This window comes from Polypterus senegalus, unplaced genomic scaffold (assembly GCF_016835505.1).
Source record: "Polypterus senegalus isolate Bchr_013 unplaced genomic scaffold, ASM1683550v1 scaffold_5864, whole genome shotgun sequence".
Lineage (NCBI taxonomy): Eukaryota > Metazoa > Chordata > Cladistia > Polypteriformes > Polypteridae > Polypterus > Polypterus senegalus.
The window spans coordinates 11,113-28,829 of NW_024382357.1; the positions used below are offsets into that span (position 1 = coordinate 11,113).

Consider the following 17,717-nt stretch of genomic DNA (forward strand, 5'->3'; position numbering starts at 1 on the left):
GAGAAGGATGTCATCTGGGTGGGAACACATATTGCTCTAAAACCTGTTTAGACCTTTCAGCATTGATGGTGCCTTTCCAGATGTGCAAGCTGCCAATTCCATAGGTACTAATGCACCCCAACACCATTAGAAATGCAGGCTTTTGAACTGAGCGCTGATAACGTGCCGTCCATTTTTTCCCAAAAAGAATTTCAAATTTCAATTGGTCTGACCACAGAAGAGTTTTCCGCTTTGCCTCGGTCAATTTTAAATGACAGCTGCGTTTCTAGATCATCTTTACATATTGTTTCTTCTTTGTACGATAGAGCTTTAATCTGCATTAGTGGATGGCACGGCAAACTGTGTTCACAGACAATGATTTCTGGAAGTGTTCCTGAGCCCATGCAGTGATTTCCATGACAGAATCGGGCCTGTTTTGAAAGCACTGCTACCTGAGGGGCCGACGATCACAGGCATCCACGGGTGCATAGAGATTTCTCCAGATTCTTAGAATATTTTGATATTATTACCTACTGTAGATGATATTCAAAGTCTTTGCAATTTTACTTTGAGGAACATTATTCTAAAATTGTTCTACAATTTGTAGGTGCAGGTTTTTGCAGAGTGGGGAGCCTCTGCCCATCTTTACTTTTGGGAGACTTTGCCTTTCTAAGATCCTTTTTTTTTTGTTCAATATTCTGCCATGTTGCCCAAATTAGTTGCAAAATGTTCCTCCAACTGTTTCTTTTTTAGTACCACTTACTTTTCCAGCCTTTTGTTGCCCCCGTCCCAACTTTTTTGAGATGTGCTATCAAATTCAAAATGAAGTAATATTTTTCATTAAATAGTAAAATGTCTCACTTTTAACATTTGATATGTTTTCTATGTTCTATTGTGAATAAAATATGGATTAATGAGATTTGCAAATCATTGCATTCCGGTTGTATTTACATTTTACACAATTGTTTGGAATTAGGGTTGTACTGTTCATTATAAGAATGACCTGACGTGGAAGAATGGAAACCCAAAGCAGCCATCAAATTAAATTAGCTCTGTTAGGAGCAAAGAAAGTGGGTTGGAACAAAAACATCTAAACACCCCCGGCTTTAATATCATCACATGGAGACGCAAATCTTCCAGCTCTCTGACGCAGATCAAAAAAAAATTCAGTCGGAGTCCGAAGTCGGCTGCCACACTCCTGTCCACTGGATGGCGCTAAACTCACTTTTTCGACGTGCATATTAACCCATCAGCTGGAAGTTTTCCTGTAGATGGAGTCCGTCCGAGCTTTCTGATGTTTCACCAGAAATGTCAAATAGTCGTGTAGCCAGCCTTCTCGACAGCGATGGCAACTCAGTCCCTGCCAAACGGCATAAAACCGATTCCAGTTAGCACAGCAGGTTGCCGGTAAGATTCGATCCAAAGGAAACGCTTCCCAGAGTCTTCATGAAACGACTCGCTGCTATAATGGTCGGTCTGTTACGCGTATCCTCCTGCATGTTGGGATAAAGCGCCGTATTAAAATTAACATAAGAAGCTACGGTGCAAAAAGGAAAGGCAAGAAGGATCGTCGGATCAACTCTGTGGAAAATGAGCCAGACAACCTGCAACAGTTTCTTGTAGCTGCAATGTGTTTCGTAAGTAGCAATATTAGAGGAATTGTAAAGTGCTTATGTCTATATGGATATATAAAGTAGCCTATATGAAAACCTGCCATTTTATAATAACAGGATAGTTTCCATTGCGCATGTTTTCATGCATTATCCGGTCGTAGTTCAGTTGTACATCTTGGTCTTTCTGTAGCCGGCTAATGTTCTCTGTTCAATCCCACTTTTCTGTTTTGGAGTCGCAAGTTAACGTAACGTGCACATGTCTGGGTTGAAGGAAAAACCGAAAAAACCTAAAACATACATAGAGAGAACATGCAAAGTGCACACAGAGCGTGACGCGACTGGTAATATTTTTTTGAATATCACTATTAGAGCATAACTCTCAGGAGTAGCCAGAACACGCAAATTTGGCACAGATCTCACCGCTATTGGGTACCGAGTTGGAGTCCAACCACTAGGTGGCAGCCAAACCCAAATCATTATTGAGGCTTTTGATGTTAGGATATAGCGGGTTGGATAATGGATGGATGGACACTATCTGTCCATCCATGTTCTTTACCCACTTATCCAAGGCATTGTTGGTGGGGGGGATTGTGAGCTGGAGCATATCCCGGCATCCATAGGGGTAATTCCTGTTTTGTGCACTAAGTGGGAAACGAGTTCAACGCAAACAACACACACTGACCACTTTAACAATACCAGTTAATCTATGGCTATGGAGTTGATACACAAAACCTTTGTTTCCGACTCCTCTGTTTGTACATAGACTAATATACTTACTATGTTGATTAAAAGCACACAACATACAGGATGTAAGGCATTTCGTCACTACCAAGTACAACTTCTGACACTTTTGGATGAAAACGCTGCAGGTGTCTTTTCAATTTGATGTTCTTGAAGGTCTCGTTCTAATCGGAGCCAGTGAAACTACTGATTTTTGCATCATATTTTCACCTTCATCTCCTACAACTCGCTGACACAGGTAATATTCTCAGTCTGTTGTAATTGTTAAGTGTCCAAAAACTACTGACTTTGTTCAAATTCTTTTTGCCATTGTGAATTTGTGTATGGCGGGGTGGGGGTCAGGGGTGAAGCACAGAACTCTGGGCCCAATACATAAGTGGTCTCTGTGGACCCTTTCCTCTTGAAAACAAACGTTTCATTCTAGGCCCAAAGGGCTTCCCCAAACTCTCGTGGGGCCGGGGTAATCGTTACCATTTATAGCCCCCACTACAACACCCATGAAGGATTTCACACTATCATAAATATATATTCTGAAAGATACAAATCAGTCTTCAATGTAAATTAAAATGTATCCTGAAAAGAGAAAAAATAGCTTAATCCAATTATTATATGTTAAATGAAAAATTTTGACACATTACAATTTACATTTACTGAAAGTGTCAGAATTGGTACTTTTTTCTGACTCCAGTAACTAAATAGCTGCGTCCCACTCCATAGTCCTGCGTCTTCCCTGCATGTCTTTGTGCCGACTGTGCAAACCGAAGCACACGGAGAAAATCCACGTGGGTGCGGAACTTCATGATGGAAACCCTGGTGTCCTCATTGCACGGCAACCCACCACTCATATACTGTATTTTGATTAGCATATAACACTAGTACACTGTGTAAAATTAGTTGGCTGTTTTACTGATAAACGTTCCCGAATTGCAGTAACTTTTGCTAAACACTGAACTATGTCTTAAAAAACTCTTTGACGGCTGAATTTTTTTTTTCAAAAAAGCACACAAAGCAATGGTTTCACACATAGGTCAACATAAAACGTCTGTTGCAATGTGCTGTGGCTGCTGTTGGGGCATGGTCAGCATCTCTGGTGGCAGTGGCTGCATGGGGGCACCTCAATGGCCAGCAGGGATACACGGTGGGCCAGCTGCCTGGCTGTCTTCGCACAGCAGGTGGGTGGTGGTCATAGTGTGACCCTATATGGTTTGTACCTCTTGACATCTTAAGTGGTGGTCCTACCAGGCAAACACTTCTGTTGGCGCATCAGCTATGTGACAGTGTAGCTGGGGACCTATCAGGTGACACTGGCACCTCACTTTCATTTTCGATCTCCATCTCCAGATCACTTGCATCAAACTCGGAGTCTGACAAGTCAAAGTCCTATTTAATGAAATTGCATAAAATGTCCATGGAGTATTTTGCTTTGCACATTTTCTTTGGTCTCTCACCAGATGTTGGTGCCATTTTAGAGGTTGTTTGCTCTTCTCTATTCATGCATGCGTAGGGAATCGAGGTCAAATCAACAAAGCTGTGTAACTTTCCTTCTGGCAAAGAGAGTCGAACTGAAACGTAAGGGTGAGTTTTGTCGCAGTTTACAGTTGATTACCATCCTCTACTCCTGAATTTTGACAAAAGTCGACATCAGCCCCGAAACAGTTAATAGCACTGCCATCAGACACTTCTAAAAATACTCGTTCTTTAATAGTACTTTATGGTTCTTTACTGGGTTGTGTGGTTCCTTGTAGAACCTTTGCTCGACAAATTATTTCATTCTGGATGGGGTTCTTTCAGGCCCGGTTCTGTAGGCGAAGCTGCCATCGTGCCATTTAATTTCAGCCGCCCCCTCACCCTATAATACCTTCACTCGTTTTCTAAATCTAAATTTTATGTATTTAAAATTAAGAATTTTCGCAATTTACTTAATGTCAAAAAAAATTTAAGAAAATTTCTTCATAGGTAGAAGATAACTTGACTTACATATTTAACGAATTGGCGACAATATTAGTTAATTCATTAGTAAACTTCCGATTAACACTACAAAAACTTTTGATTGATGTGCTGCGTACTTAAACTTGCCCGTTTTTCTTTGAAGCAAGTTACCAACATTCGACGGGAAAACACGAGCCCCGCACCACGTCTGCATTGTTTAGCCACCTTCATGCATGCACCCTTTGCACGACCGGCAGAACCAGGCCTGGGTTCTTTGCATATCATATGAAGTTGCTTCTTTGTGCTTTGATAAACTTCATAATATACAGTATGGAAGAAAAAAACAAAACCTCAAATCTGAAATATTTGGTAGGCCACCTAGCAGGACACTAACAGAGAACCTTAACTGAGCCTGCACTAGTGGACAAATTCAGCAGGAGCCCTTTTAAAATCGTCACTCATTGGTACTTCACAAATCTATTACAACTTGCAAGGAAAACTCAGGGAGTTGGTGGCAGGACTGGCACTTCAGCCACCATAAAAAAAACCTCCCACTGATCCGCTCCATTCAAACAAGTGTGGTGCTGAGGTGTCACCCATTGTACGGCTCTTCTTGGGTTCTGATTTGGGATCCTGAGGTGACTCATCATGTGGTTGGTGTGGCAATGCGCTGTAGCAGTGCATGGATTACCATCTCTTCACAGGTATTTAGTGTGTGGGTCCTGCACTCTTAAAAAAAAAAAAAAAATAAAGGTGGCTCTTCAGAGAGATTCCATAGGGGAGCCATTTTTGGTTTCCAAAAGACCCATCCAGGTGAAGGTTCCACAAAGATCCTTTCTTTAGATCTGTAACCTGCTCCATAGATGGTAACAGATTTGTGAAATACCAACGAGGTCATGCTTATTAAAAGGACTCTTGCTAAATACGATAACGTAGGCTTTTCTTAATATGTTAGTGTCCTGCAGCCTACCATACATTAATGATTTTGTTTTCTTTTTCTGCACATTAGGAAGTTTTTCAATCACAAAGATCTAACTTCATAGGCAGAGGACCCTTCACAGAATTTATGGTGCTTTGTCAGTCAATAGCTCTATGAGGAACCACACAACCCAGTAAAGAACCATATAACATGTCATTGAAGAGCCACCTATGTGTCATTTTCTGCATGGAGTTTGCCTGTTGTCCTCTTGTTTCCATGGGTTTATTGCAATTGTTATGAGTGTGCTTGGAGACAAACTACACCTCATATGTAGGTACCAGTCTATGCCCTTTGCCTTAGGCTCCCCTCACTGCTGGTGTAAAACTAAACTGAGTAGAATTGAGCTACCTTGTGCCCCTGCCCTGAATTAGCGTGTTCGAGAAATAGATGGATTGATTTGATTAGTGTGCCTTTACTCGCTGTTGGGCAGCATTGTGGCTCAGCTCTTTGTGTCGTTGCCATCTCACAGTTCTAAGATTGGGTTGCCAGTCCGTCTGGAGTTTGCATATTCTTCCTTTATCCATGTGGTCTTTCTTCTTCATCCTAAAAATGCACAAACGAGGTGATTCGATCATCTTTGGAGTGTCTCACTGTACCATGTGGTCCACCTGTCCTCCCTTCCAGGGTTGGTTTCTGTGGTTTGATTATTGCTGCCAAGGTTTGAGAGGAGGATGAGAATATGCACTGCTACATTGTGTCACCGCACCCACCACACGACAAACCACCTCAGGACCCCAAATTAGGACCCGAGCACAGCCATGCAATGGATGACACCTCAGCACCACATTAGTTTGAATAGAGGGGAACAGTGTGAGGTTTGTCTTTACAGTGGCTGAAGTGCCAGTCCTGCCCCCAAACCAAGCTGAAGAACCTGCTTGCATGGCTAGATGCAGGTTAATATCATACCCAGGATGGAGCGATGGCAGGTTAAGGGCTTCATTCAAGGGCTCAGCATGGTGGAATAATCACTTCTGTGCTTTATGGGATTTGAACCGACAATCTTCTGATTGCCGGTGCAGATGCTTAACCTCAGAGCCACCACACCGCCCCAAGATAGCCAATGTAAAGCTGTCATATAAAAATTAAGGTTTAAGAAAATGGGGGGCTTGATACATGGTATTATTATTTCTGTTCTGTTCCAAAGTCAAGTGGGGAAAAACTCTTCACTGTCATATTTTGCATTGTTCATTTTTTGTTCTTTTGGTTGTTCTTTGTTTTCAGGAGCCATTTCATCCAGCATAACACTGACTGACCCTGTGTGAGACCCAATGCCGAAAATGGACATTTCATTGTCTGAAGACTGCTTCACCTGCTCTGTGTGCCTGGATCTCCTGGCAGAGCCCGTCACCACTGCTTGCGGGCACAGCTTCTGTAAGCCGTGTATTAGTGGATACTGGGACAGCAATGATGTCTGCAAATGTCCTCACTGCAGGCAGTTGTTTGCCCCAAGGCCCACTCTTCAGAAGAGTGTCATTTTGACTGGCATTGTAGAGAAACTGAAGAAAAGGGGACTGATTTCATCTCTTTCAAAAAATTATGCCCGTCCCCATGATGTCCCCTGCGACGTGTGTTCAGCCAGAAAGCTGATGGCTGTTCGGTCCTGCCTCACCTGCCTGGCTTCCTATTGTGAGATTCATTTACGGCCTCACAGGGAGTCCGAGGCTCTGAAGAAACACAAGCTCTTTGAACCAACTGGAAATCTTCAGCAGAGGCTCTGCTCACAGCACCAGCGACTCCTAGAGGTTTTCTGTGCAACAGACCAGGTGTGCATCTGCTATGAGTGTGCAGCCCACGAACACAGGAATCATAACGTCGTGACACTTGAAACTGGGACAGCGGAGAAACGGGTGAGGTGTTCGTAGCCCAGTGCGATAAGTAAATCTATCTATATATATATTGTGGAACGTGGTCCGGACACAGACAGATGGACATCGTTTTGCCACCCAACACACACATTTATTGTATACAGTATTTACAACAAGTTAGTGCACAACCCAGTGCCTCCAGCACCGATCCCCCAAAACTCCAGGCCTCTCTTCCCAGTGCCTTCCTTCCGGCCACCTCCACTCCCCTCTCTCCAGACTCCCATCTACTTCCACCCGACTCTTGACTCCAAATGAAGGGAGACAGCCCCTTTTATAGCAGCCTGGATGGGCTTCAGCTGCTCCCCTGTGTGGCGGAAGTGCCAGCTGTGCACCCAGAAGCCCTCCGGGTGTCCCCAGTCTTCTTCCCCCCAGCACTTCCTGTTGTGGCGGAAGTGCTGAGGTCCAGGGCTCTTCAGGCACCGGGGCACCCCCTGGCAGTGACCACGGGCCCCTACATGGTTGAGCTTCCAAGCTCTGCACCCGTGGCCCCCAGTGCAACCTGGGCAGTCCTCCTGGGTGTCCTCCTCCTCCAGTGCTCCTACCACCCCCAGCCGTCCGCCACAATATAGATATAGATATAGATTTCTCAATGGTTGACTAAAAAAACTGTAGGGTGAAATTAGCCCTCACCTACCCCCTTCTGCATAGGGTGGGAGGTCATGTTGCGGTCTTGTATGCATGTTGACACTCGGAATGACCACCAGAGGAAGTGACTGCCAACATTCTTTATGTTTGAGTGCCACCTCACCCCTGTTATGTTATGCAACTGTTCGACTGACAACCGTCTCCCCACCATTTTAGAAAGCAGGGCAGGTGCTGCCATCTATCTGCAACAAAAAGAATTTTAAGTGAAATCTCTACGTGCAGGGCAGAGGTGCTGTGAATCTCTATGTAATAAACTTAAGTTATAGCGTAATGAAAATTGCATAATTAGATCTGGACCACCCTATACATCATTCTTTGTTGTTTTTTAAGTTGGGATTTCCTTGGTCACCTATATTTTGTATATTACACTAGTAAAACATCAGTAGATCGGTTATTCATGTCAGTTCTGTGTGGCATATTGACCTGCTGGTAAAATGTTTTTTTACGAGGGATTTTCAAAAAGTTTCAGCACTTTTTTTAACTCTATTTATTAAGAGTTTTTGAAAACAAATGCCATCACCTTTCTAGTTATGTCACCTTCGTTTGCGATGCAATTTTCCCAGAGTTGTACCAGCTCTTTAATGCCTTCTGCAAAAAATGTTTTTGGTACTGCTACGGGTGCACCACTGATTTCACATTTTTTTATTTCTTCATTCCTCATGGTCATGGCTGTGGCTGGACATCCAGAGCAATCTTTATCTGTCACACCAGTACAGCCATTTTCGAACATTTTCAATCCACTCATAGATGATTCTATGAGAGAGAACTTTATTCCCATTACTGAGCACACATGTGGAGATGAATTTGTGTTCCCGGCACACCTTCTGCCCACAAAAAGCGTAGGAAAGAAAGCTGTTCCTCTTCGGTGTAATTTATAAATTTTGCAGCCATCTTCACCATAGGGTGACAACTCTTCTACTAAACTGCAAGGGTACCCGGCCTGCCAAACAGAACCAGTCACATGAAACTCTCAGACACGACCAATCACCGCCATCACTGTTTCCAACAAAAATATAAAATTGCGGAAACTTTTTAAACATCCCTCGTAATATGAAGGATTCGCAGGTCTTACAATAAATGTGGAATATCCAGAGAAATGTTTCTCAGTTGCGCCACCTCAGTCCACTCCAAAATGACGTTTTGTTAGTCGGTTAAATTGCAGAGATGGATGAACAGTTTATTGATGCTTTGTGTTATGAAGACCCAAGTAAGTGTTTGTTAAGATCTTGTTCCATAATAGTAAATGAGTAATAGATGCATTCTTGCAGTACACAAACTAAAGTGTTACCTAAAGAATGATTTGTTTCTGTATATCGGGACACTCTGGTATAGATATACTAGCTTAGGCAACAGTGAGAGTCACACGGTGCATTTAAATGGGTTACCAAAATATGACAGAATTCAATCACACTCTTTGATTTTGCCCAATTTTCTCTGCACACAGACTCAGTTAGAGAAAACAAAGAAGGCAGTGAAGAAGAGCATTCTGGGTAAACAGGAACAACTGGAGGAGATGCGTCAAGCAGTGCAAAAAATTCAGGTGAGTTTTAACAAGAAGGTTCTTTGTTGGTGTAGAATACAGAAGTTAAAAGTGTCGTATTTACTGCCAGTTATTTTCTGTCTATCTTGTACCACTTGGGAATTGAATGCCCTTTAAATGCCCTTTTCCTTCTTTGCTCTTTCTATGATTTTCCCTAAATTGCTGAATCAGTGTGTCTGCTAGGTTATTGTGCACCATAGGACAAGCTTATCCATGCGCCATCTGATTGTTCGGTAGCTCACCTGTGCGGCCTGGTCTCCCCCCGCCTCTTATGATCTGCACCCTAGGTGAAAGTCTAATTCATCTTAATGATGGCACCAGCCCTGCACTGAATACTTTTGTGCAGCTAAAAGCGGGCTGGACCGCCACAAAGTGTAATTCTTGATCACAGAGGCTACACGTTTTCATTGTAGTCACTGTCTTAGTTATTCACCAATGACTTCTATAGGGTGGTCCAGATCTAATTATGCAGATCCAGATCGTCTGGATGACTTTGGTTTATGCAGGAACTATTCCAGTTCGGTGTGAAGACGATACTTCATGTCGTCAGTTCACACACTTCTCGATGGTCCAGGATTTTTCGAGTGATTTTCTGTGTAATAAACAGAAACGGAAGTTATAGCGTAATGAAAACTGCATAATTAGATCTGGACCACCCTATACTGATGAAATGTACTGTTTGTGCCATTATTGCTTTTTAGGATTCAGATGCCTTTTTAATTTTTTTTTTTCCTATCCACCAGCCAAACAGTAAGCAGATGCAATGTGACTCAATAAATGACCAGTCAAGTCAGGGGTCTCAATTAGAATAAACTTTTTGCTGAACCACATCATTTAATTTGGTGTCGTCTTAGTGGTCTCATTTCACTGCACCAGACATTTCCAAAACTTTTTTTTTTTTTTTCTTAAGGTACTATCAAAATATCTGTGGACCATAATCATTCTGGTATTGTATGATGAATACAGGTGAGAATGGGATCAGGTTAGCTGTTAGGCTGTCATTGTTTGGCTACTGGTTAAGGAAAATGAAACAGTTACAAGTTCTTAATGTAAAAATGTCAGTCAGTTAAAATTAAGGTGAAAGAAGTTGATTAATGTAGCAGCAGGAATTGCTTAATAATTAGGAAAAGCCTTCAGCCACTATAGCTATCCAGGATCTGAGTTTGACAACCCTGGTAAATAAAACAAAATAACATACATCAAAGTAAATGCTGAAAATATTGTCCAGTATTTACATTTAAATTTACCAATACATGCTCATATCACATGCCTTTTGTCTTAAGTGAAGTTCTCCTGTCCATCCATTTACTGAGATCTGTTAATTTCCGGTTGAGGGTGATGACCTGTATTAGGCATTGCAGTACTCTAAACCCCAGACACAACCACATTGACACAAGTCCCAGGTTCAAATAAAAGGTTTATTGAAATAAATGACCTTAACAAAGGCTTCTTTGCAATAATAATCCCAAAATAAGTACAATCGCCATTTTCTTCTTTCTCTCTTTTTCCTCCACTCCTCCAAGATGAGCTTTGTCCGTCCTCCACATTCAATTCCAACTCGCCTGAAAGAACTAGAGTGGCTTCTGTTATTTGAGACCTGTGAGTACTTGCGGTGCCAAAGCAGTCCAAAAAAGTAGGGCTTGTATATCCCTGCAGTACCCATGGAACCCAACAGGGCTGCTCCATGGAACTACAATTTCCGGCATTCCCTGCTGGTGTCCGAATGGGTACTGAAGCCCAGAGATGCTGCCCTCTTGTGTTTTGGGGAAAGCAAGTGGTCAAAGCAGATTCCCTTCCTTTGTCTCTCCATTATACTGGCTTCCCGGCCTGGTAAGTTTCTTTGGCCCATCCATCTGGGATGCCAGCATACTTACTTCCACAGGAGCATCTCCTGCCAGCCTTCTAGTCAAAGTAGGGTGTTCCCCACCTTTCTTCTTCTTAATCCAATTGGTTAGCCTCCCAGCCAGGAACAGGAGCCTCGACCCATCCCACACATGCATAGCGTCCCTCACATGGTAAAAACTCTCAGCACCCTTGGGTACCATGACTTTCAGTGCCCGAGTGTGCAATTTAGACTTTCCAATGTACCCAACATGCAAATCTATAGAGGGTCTGGACTACTCTGAGAAAAGCCCAAATGCATGTGGTGAGAACACTTAAACTTTACACAGACAGTGACCAGCCCTGAATTCAAACTCGGCACTCTGTAGTTATGAAGTTCATTAGCTTCTCAGTGCCATCCTAGTTAAGCTTTACTTTGTGGAATGCCATGAACATTTTAAGGCAATGCAAACTCACCAACAAAGTGGAGACAATTCAAACTGAAATTAATGCAGATCCCATCTTCTCTTGACTAACATATTGGTGACTCCAGAAGTACACCACACCGCTTGCCTCCTCTGGCAGAACATGTTGGAGTACTGGATCCAAAAAGGGGTTCTGTCTACAGGTCTGTAGATCCATTCCATCCCCACAGGGGATGAAGAAGACCTCCTTTTAATCTGGTGACCCGTTTGTGGAGGTTATTTGCTACATCTGCGGTGCTTCAAGCCTTCTGTGAGGATGTGCAACAGATAAAGGGACAGGGGAAAAAATTAAAGCTTAGTATTAGCTAAAATGTTTGCCAATTAGTAGCTTTTCACTGTTGTTGGATAAAGCTTGTTTTATACAGTACATTGAGAAGACCTTACTTTCAAATATATGTATTTTGTATGGGATATTGTGGGGGCAGCGCGTTGCTTTTCACAAAGTTGTAAATCGTGTTGTTTAGCACAACAATCGGATAAGTAATCGTGTCACATCTCATGTATGACTGACCATGACGTCTGCTACTAATTAGGTCTCTGCTGAGAGAGAAGTTCAGGAGTGTGAGGAGGCTTTCGGTTCTCTCCTGCAATCCATCAATACTCTGAGGTCAGAGGTGACAGTGTTTATTCGAGAATACCAGCAGCGAGAAGTGAGGAAGGCCGAAGAGTTAATCGAAAGAATTGAAGTGGAAATTGAGGAGCTGAAGAGAAAAGATGCTTCAATAATAGAGATTTTAAAGACCGAAGACCAGATCTACTTCCTCCAGGTAGCGAATCTAAAAGAGATTGGCAGATCCATTTCATGTCCAAGTTTTTCTTTCCTCACTACAGCTTCTGTCTACCTCTGCTCTGTCATGTAGAAATTCCCATCTGTCTGCACCCATCTTGGAGACGAAGACCTGCTCAACATCAACATCTGTGGTGATTTTCTTTCGGAGTCTTTAAGGACAAACTTGTGTGATGTGAAGAAGCACCTGAGGGACACCAGCTTATGGGAGGTAGTAAAGATTGCTCAGACAGGTGAGCAGATGATGACCAGTTTAGTGCTGTACTGATGAGATCCATGGCACACTTGTCATTGAATCTCACTTTGTATTTCATTTTGCTCTTAGGTGTCGAAGCTCCAGTGTACAGCCTTCAGAATCCAGCATTCGTGTCTAGACGACACCTTTTAAAATGTAAGACAACTTTCTTCTTGATATGATTAGAACTTCCGGGCTGCTTTATTTGAGTAATTATTTCTTGCCGTGAACTCTTGATTATTAATGTTTGCTTAAAGAATTTGTGACAAGTATATTCTGGTCTTCAGGTCCAAGGACTTCTTGTAGATCCCCAAGACATGCATGTTACTTTTATGAGCAGCTGAAAATTCACACTTTATAAGAAAGTGAGCACATGGTGACAGAGTAGTTAGCGATGCCAAATCCCAGTTCAGTTCCCATGCCTGTTCACCGTTTCTGTACAGTTGGCATGTTCTCATTGTGTCTGTATGACATTTTCTGCAGATATTCTGGTTTTATTTGAGTATCTCCATAAGTGTGTGTTAAGTTAACTGGTGATCCCAGGTGTGTGCACATCCTGTCCAGGTCTGATGACTGCCCTGCAATTGGATCTCAATCCGGGTGGTTCGCCAAGTGGTGAGGGCGGCATCGCACTGTAATCCATGCATCCTCCTCCTCCTCTTTGCCCTTAATGAGACAAGGGCTAAGCGTGGCTACCCATTCAATAGAATTCATTATGAATAGATTAATAAAATATTTGTGTGCAAGTGCATCCTGATCCTCATCCCAATAAAGATTAGCACTCATCTCATATCCATTGCTGTTACAATAGACTGTGACTTCTGTCTTCATGCAGAACGCTTTGTTCCAGGAAATGGTTGGATATGTTTTCAGGAAACTGATGGATGATTTATTCTTTTAGGTGTTGCCATCTTTGGATTAAGCATGAGTGTCTTTTTAGGCCGGTGTCTATATTCCTGTTTATCTCATGATACTAAACTCAAACATTTGTAATGTGCATAGTGAACTTTGGAGTAAAGCACACAAATACACTTCCTAGGATTGACCTCACAGTGCATACGTTCCTAGAACTGACTTTATTGCAGTTATTTCTCTGGATCTCTGAGATTTTGCATGTTACTTTGAACAATTTTCGAATCGTGAAGAGTAGTGATGTATTTAATGTTGATTAGGAATACAAGTCGGAATTTCCACTCTACTCTGTATGCGTAATAATAAACTTAACCTAAAGACAACATAAAGTACAACGTGTCACAATTGAATTTTTGGAATGAACCGGTAGAGTGCACTAGCAGGTACTGTCACCTTCACAGTAATCTCCTTCTACAGCTATGTGTGCATTTAGTTAGACAAGTTGAAACGCACCTGAAAATCTACCCTTGAGTTCCTTTGTCAAGTTGTGCTCGGAAATGTCTGAAAATCTTGGTTCTTTCATGGAAATTTTTATTTGATTTTTATTCATTTTAATTTTATGCCACCCCCTACTCGCGGCCTATCTCTTCGATTCGCGCTTATAAATCGATGCAGCAAACGAACTATGACACTTAGCACGATGAGAGAAGTCACAAAATCAACCATAATGTTCAAGAATATTATAGAAAAAAACCCAATCTAAATCCATTAAGTAGCTCTCTTGTGAAATGTGGAAAGACAGACTGAAGTAGGATTTTTTTTTATTTATATATGTGTAATAGGGGGACAACCCCCAGCGCCTTCGGGGCCCAACCCAGAGTTGCAGCCAGTCTGTCGTTCGCATTATGAAGAGGGGAGCTGAACACACCCCAAGGAGACACGGTCGCTCCTCTGAAACCCCCTATTAAATGGTGATAGAATGGGAAACAAATACAAGGTTTTTTTTTTTTTATTTTTGTTTTTTTTACATCCTCTTTGCTCGATCAGCTGCTGGCTTGCTGCTGCTCTCATGCCGCGTGATCTGCATCTCGCTTGCGCACCGGGCATGGTTAAATCTCTTGGCACTCTTAGTTAAGCCTCGTCTCGCAGACATGAGTTCTTGATATTTTTTAGTTTATAATTTAAAAACGGAATGAGAATCTGAAAATCTAACAACATCATATTAAAGTTCGATAAACTCTGAAAAAGAATGATACCAAACATATATATGTAGGTTTTAAAATAAGCCCGATTTAAAGCGTGACAAAAAACGTGACATAAAAAATGTCACATAAAATCGTTGCACCAAATCGTTGCACTTTTAGGCTTAGGATTTTATATACATATATAGAGTAGATAGATAGATGGCTGTCACGGTGGAGCAGTGGGTAGCGCTGCTGCCTCGCAGTTAGGAGACCTGGGTTCACTTCCCGGGTCCTCCCTGCGTGGAGTTTGCATGTTCTCCCCGTGTCTGCGTGGGTTTCCTCCCACAGTCCAAAGACATGCAGGTTAGGTGCATTGGTCATTCTAAATTGTTCCTAGTGTGAGTGTGTGTGGATGTGTGTGTCATGTGGGGGGCTAGTGCCCTGCCCGGGGTTTGTTTCCTGCCTTGCGTCCTGTGTTGGCTGGGATTGACTCCAGCAGATCCTGTAGTTAGGATATAGCGGGTTGGATAATGGATGGATGGATATATAGATAGAGATAGATAGAGAGGGAGAATCCTAAAAATGTATAATCGAAGTACATATATATTACATTACATTAAATTGAAAGATATGTCTAGTTATTTGTTGGGTAAATTACAATATGTTTCATTTTTGTAAAGATATTGTAGTTAAAAGCATTTTTAATAATAAGTAGTATTAATGCATTAAATAATTAGCTGTCTTATTAAGAGGATCTCAGGGATAAATTGTGTTTTGGAGATATGAGCCCTGGGGATATTTCCTATCTTAAAATGGAGGTTGAGCTCTAAAGTCCATGTAAGTTAAGTTGATATGGAAACAGATTTGTTTTTTCTTTTTGCTAAATTTGGTTGCACCATGTAATTCATTTATTTGACTTTCAATGAAGTTTAGTTTTAGAACACTAGAAACAATCCAGTCGAGAACAGGCCATTCAGCCCAAGAAAAGCTCTCCAGTACTTTCCATTTAACTATTCTAAAATAACATCAATTTTTTTTGCTCACCTTTTAGACTTCTGTCACCTCACTATGGACCCCAGCACGGCCCACAAGAATCTCAGTCTTTCTGATGGGAACCGGACTGTGATACAGAGACAAGATGGCCGTTCTACTTTTATACACCCGACTAGTTTTGAGCAGGTGCTCTGTTCAGGCAGCCTTTGTGGTCCTTACTGCTACTGGGAAGTGGAGTGGAGAGCAAATGTGGATATTGGCGTCACACACAAAGGAATCAACAGGAAAAAAACAAACGAGGAATGCCGACTTGGACGCAATGATAGGTCTTGGGGTTTATCTTGTGAAGATGGCCATTACTCAGCATGGCACAATAATACGAGGACTGATATTCTAGGTCCTTGTTTTAACAGGGTAGGAGTTTATGTGGATTATCCTGCACGCTCCCTATCGTTTTATAGTATCACAGATAAAGTGTCCCTTTTACACAGGTTCACGATCACACTCAAAGAGCCACTCTGGCCAGGCTTTTGTATCGGACCTGCCTCTGGTGTAACAATTTGTCTTCTAAACTAGTGTGACTATCAAGCAACATCTTGGCCGCATTATCCAGCATAACTTTAATTGTGATTTAGTGAAGTATAGTGTAATTAAATTGAGGTGAAGAGCAGGCTCACGGTAGGAAGGATGTTAGGGCGTAAAATCCATCATTTATTTTCTGAGTAAGAAATGTACATGCTTACATGTAAGCTTTTAGTTTTATTTTTAAATTAAAATTATTTAAATTTATTTTTTTATTAATTTTAATATGCAACTATGTTGTTTTTAATATGTTTGCACCAATAGTGTAATAAATCTGAAATTGGTTCATGTAAAAGTTTCTTACCGGTTAACCCAACTCATTTGATGTACGTGGAAATGTGGAGAGGAGTGGAACTTTAACTGAGGGTCAGCAGCGCCTGTTGGTGCTTCATGTTGGCAACTTCAGGCCTACAAACAATTTGAGTGGCAAGATCCACATAAATGACTTGGGATTTTCTCAGTATTAGTCTTCCTAAAGCCAGACATGCAGTATAATAGGTCTGGAGACCTCAATGAGGGAATTTTGCTTAAAACTAAGTGGGAACAATCAGGCGACTCACTGAGTGTCACATTTCTAAGCCAATTTGATGCCTCAACAAATTTGCCTAACGACACTAGTAAAATCGGGGAGAAGCACACCCAGCATCCATCTTCTGACTATTCTGGCTATACGATCTGCAACTTGGGGAAAAGCATTACTCATTACTTCTTTTTTACAGAACACAAGAGAGTTGATGCTGAAGCTCCCATCTTCAAGTGATGGCTGCCTTTTGTCCCAAGAGGTGTGCAGAGGGAGTGATGTCAGTTAAACTCTGATTTACACCTCTTTTATCTGATGAAATGCGGGCAGATACAGCTGGGAGTTCAGTCACTTAGTTTGGAATCCAAGTAGGGGTTTTGTGCAGCTGGATGCCTGCATCTCCCTGTTAACTCTGCTCTTTTAACAGACCTGGTGTGCTTCTAAAATGTAGCAGAATGGGCAATGCCCACTTTGTCTTACATTTGTCTTAATCCAAATCTTCAAAATCCTCAAAGGCATTGACAAAGGAGATCCAGCAACATTCTTCCGACTTAAGGGTGAATCACATACTCGAGAACATTAGTGGAAATTAAGAGGAAGTGCATTTTAAAGTGAAGCCAGAAATCACTCCATTATACTAAGAGTTGAGAGACTGGAACAGACTGCTGAGCCATGGAGTTGAAGCAGTGACCTTGATAACCTGTAAGAAGAATCTGGATGAGATGTTGGGACAACTTAGCTATTAGCTAAACATATGGGTTTGATGGAGTGTATGGTCTCCTCTCGTTTGTCAAAGTCCTTATGTTCTATATGCTGTCTATCTATATTTTTCATGTATATATTGTTACGGCAGCAAGGAAATCAAGTAGACAATTGCAGCTAGGCATTTAAGAAATTCGGGGTTTGTCAAAACACATTTGAAATAACTCACAGCTTAACTATTAGCTGAACAAAATGGCTTGAATGA

The 17,717-nt window shown here is 41.9% G+C and overlaps 1 protein-coding gene across 2 annotated transcripts; it reads left to right on the forward strand.

Annotated features, from left to right (window-relative positions):
- The first annotated feature begins 1,242 nt into the window (after positions 1-1,242).
- On the forward strand, positions 1,243-16,411 carry LOC120521053 (tripartite motif-containing protein 16-like). Of its 2 annotated transcripts, none has more exons than XM_039742941.1 (7): positions 1,243-1,616; positions 6,463-7,088; positions 9,196-9,291; positions 12,131-12,364; positions 12,458-12,617; positions 12,710-12,775; positions 15,707-16,410. In XM_039742941.1, the coding sequence occupies exons 2-7, from the start codon at positions 6,510-6,512 to the stop codon at positions 16,222-16,224; spliced, it is 1,653 nt and encodes a 550-aa protein (XP_039598875.1). In that variant the 5' UTR covers positions 1,243-1,616; positions 6,463-6,509; the 3' UTR covers positions 16,225-16,410. The 2 variants fall into 2 exon arrangements, with proteins under 2 accessions (XP_039598875.1, XP_039598876.1); XM_039742942.1 differs by lacking the exon at positions 1,243-1,616 and adding an exon at positions 2,498-2,571 and having other exon boundaries at positions 15,707-16,411.
- Positions 16,412-17,717: the final 1,306 nt, after the last annotated feature.

Coding starts and splice junctions, on each gene's coding strand:
- LOC120521053 (XM_039742941.1), top strand. CDS start 6,510: ATGCCGAAAATGGACATTTCATTGTCTGAAGACTGCTTCACCTGCTCT. Junction 12,365..12,457: donor ACCAGATCTACTTCCTCCAG/GTAGCGAATCTA, acceptor TCTGTCATGTAG/AAATTCCCATCTGTCTGCAC. Junction 12,776..15,706: donor TAGACGACACCTTTTAAAAT/GTAAGACAACTT, acceptor CTCACCTTTTAG/ACTTCTGTCACCTCACTATG.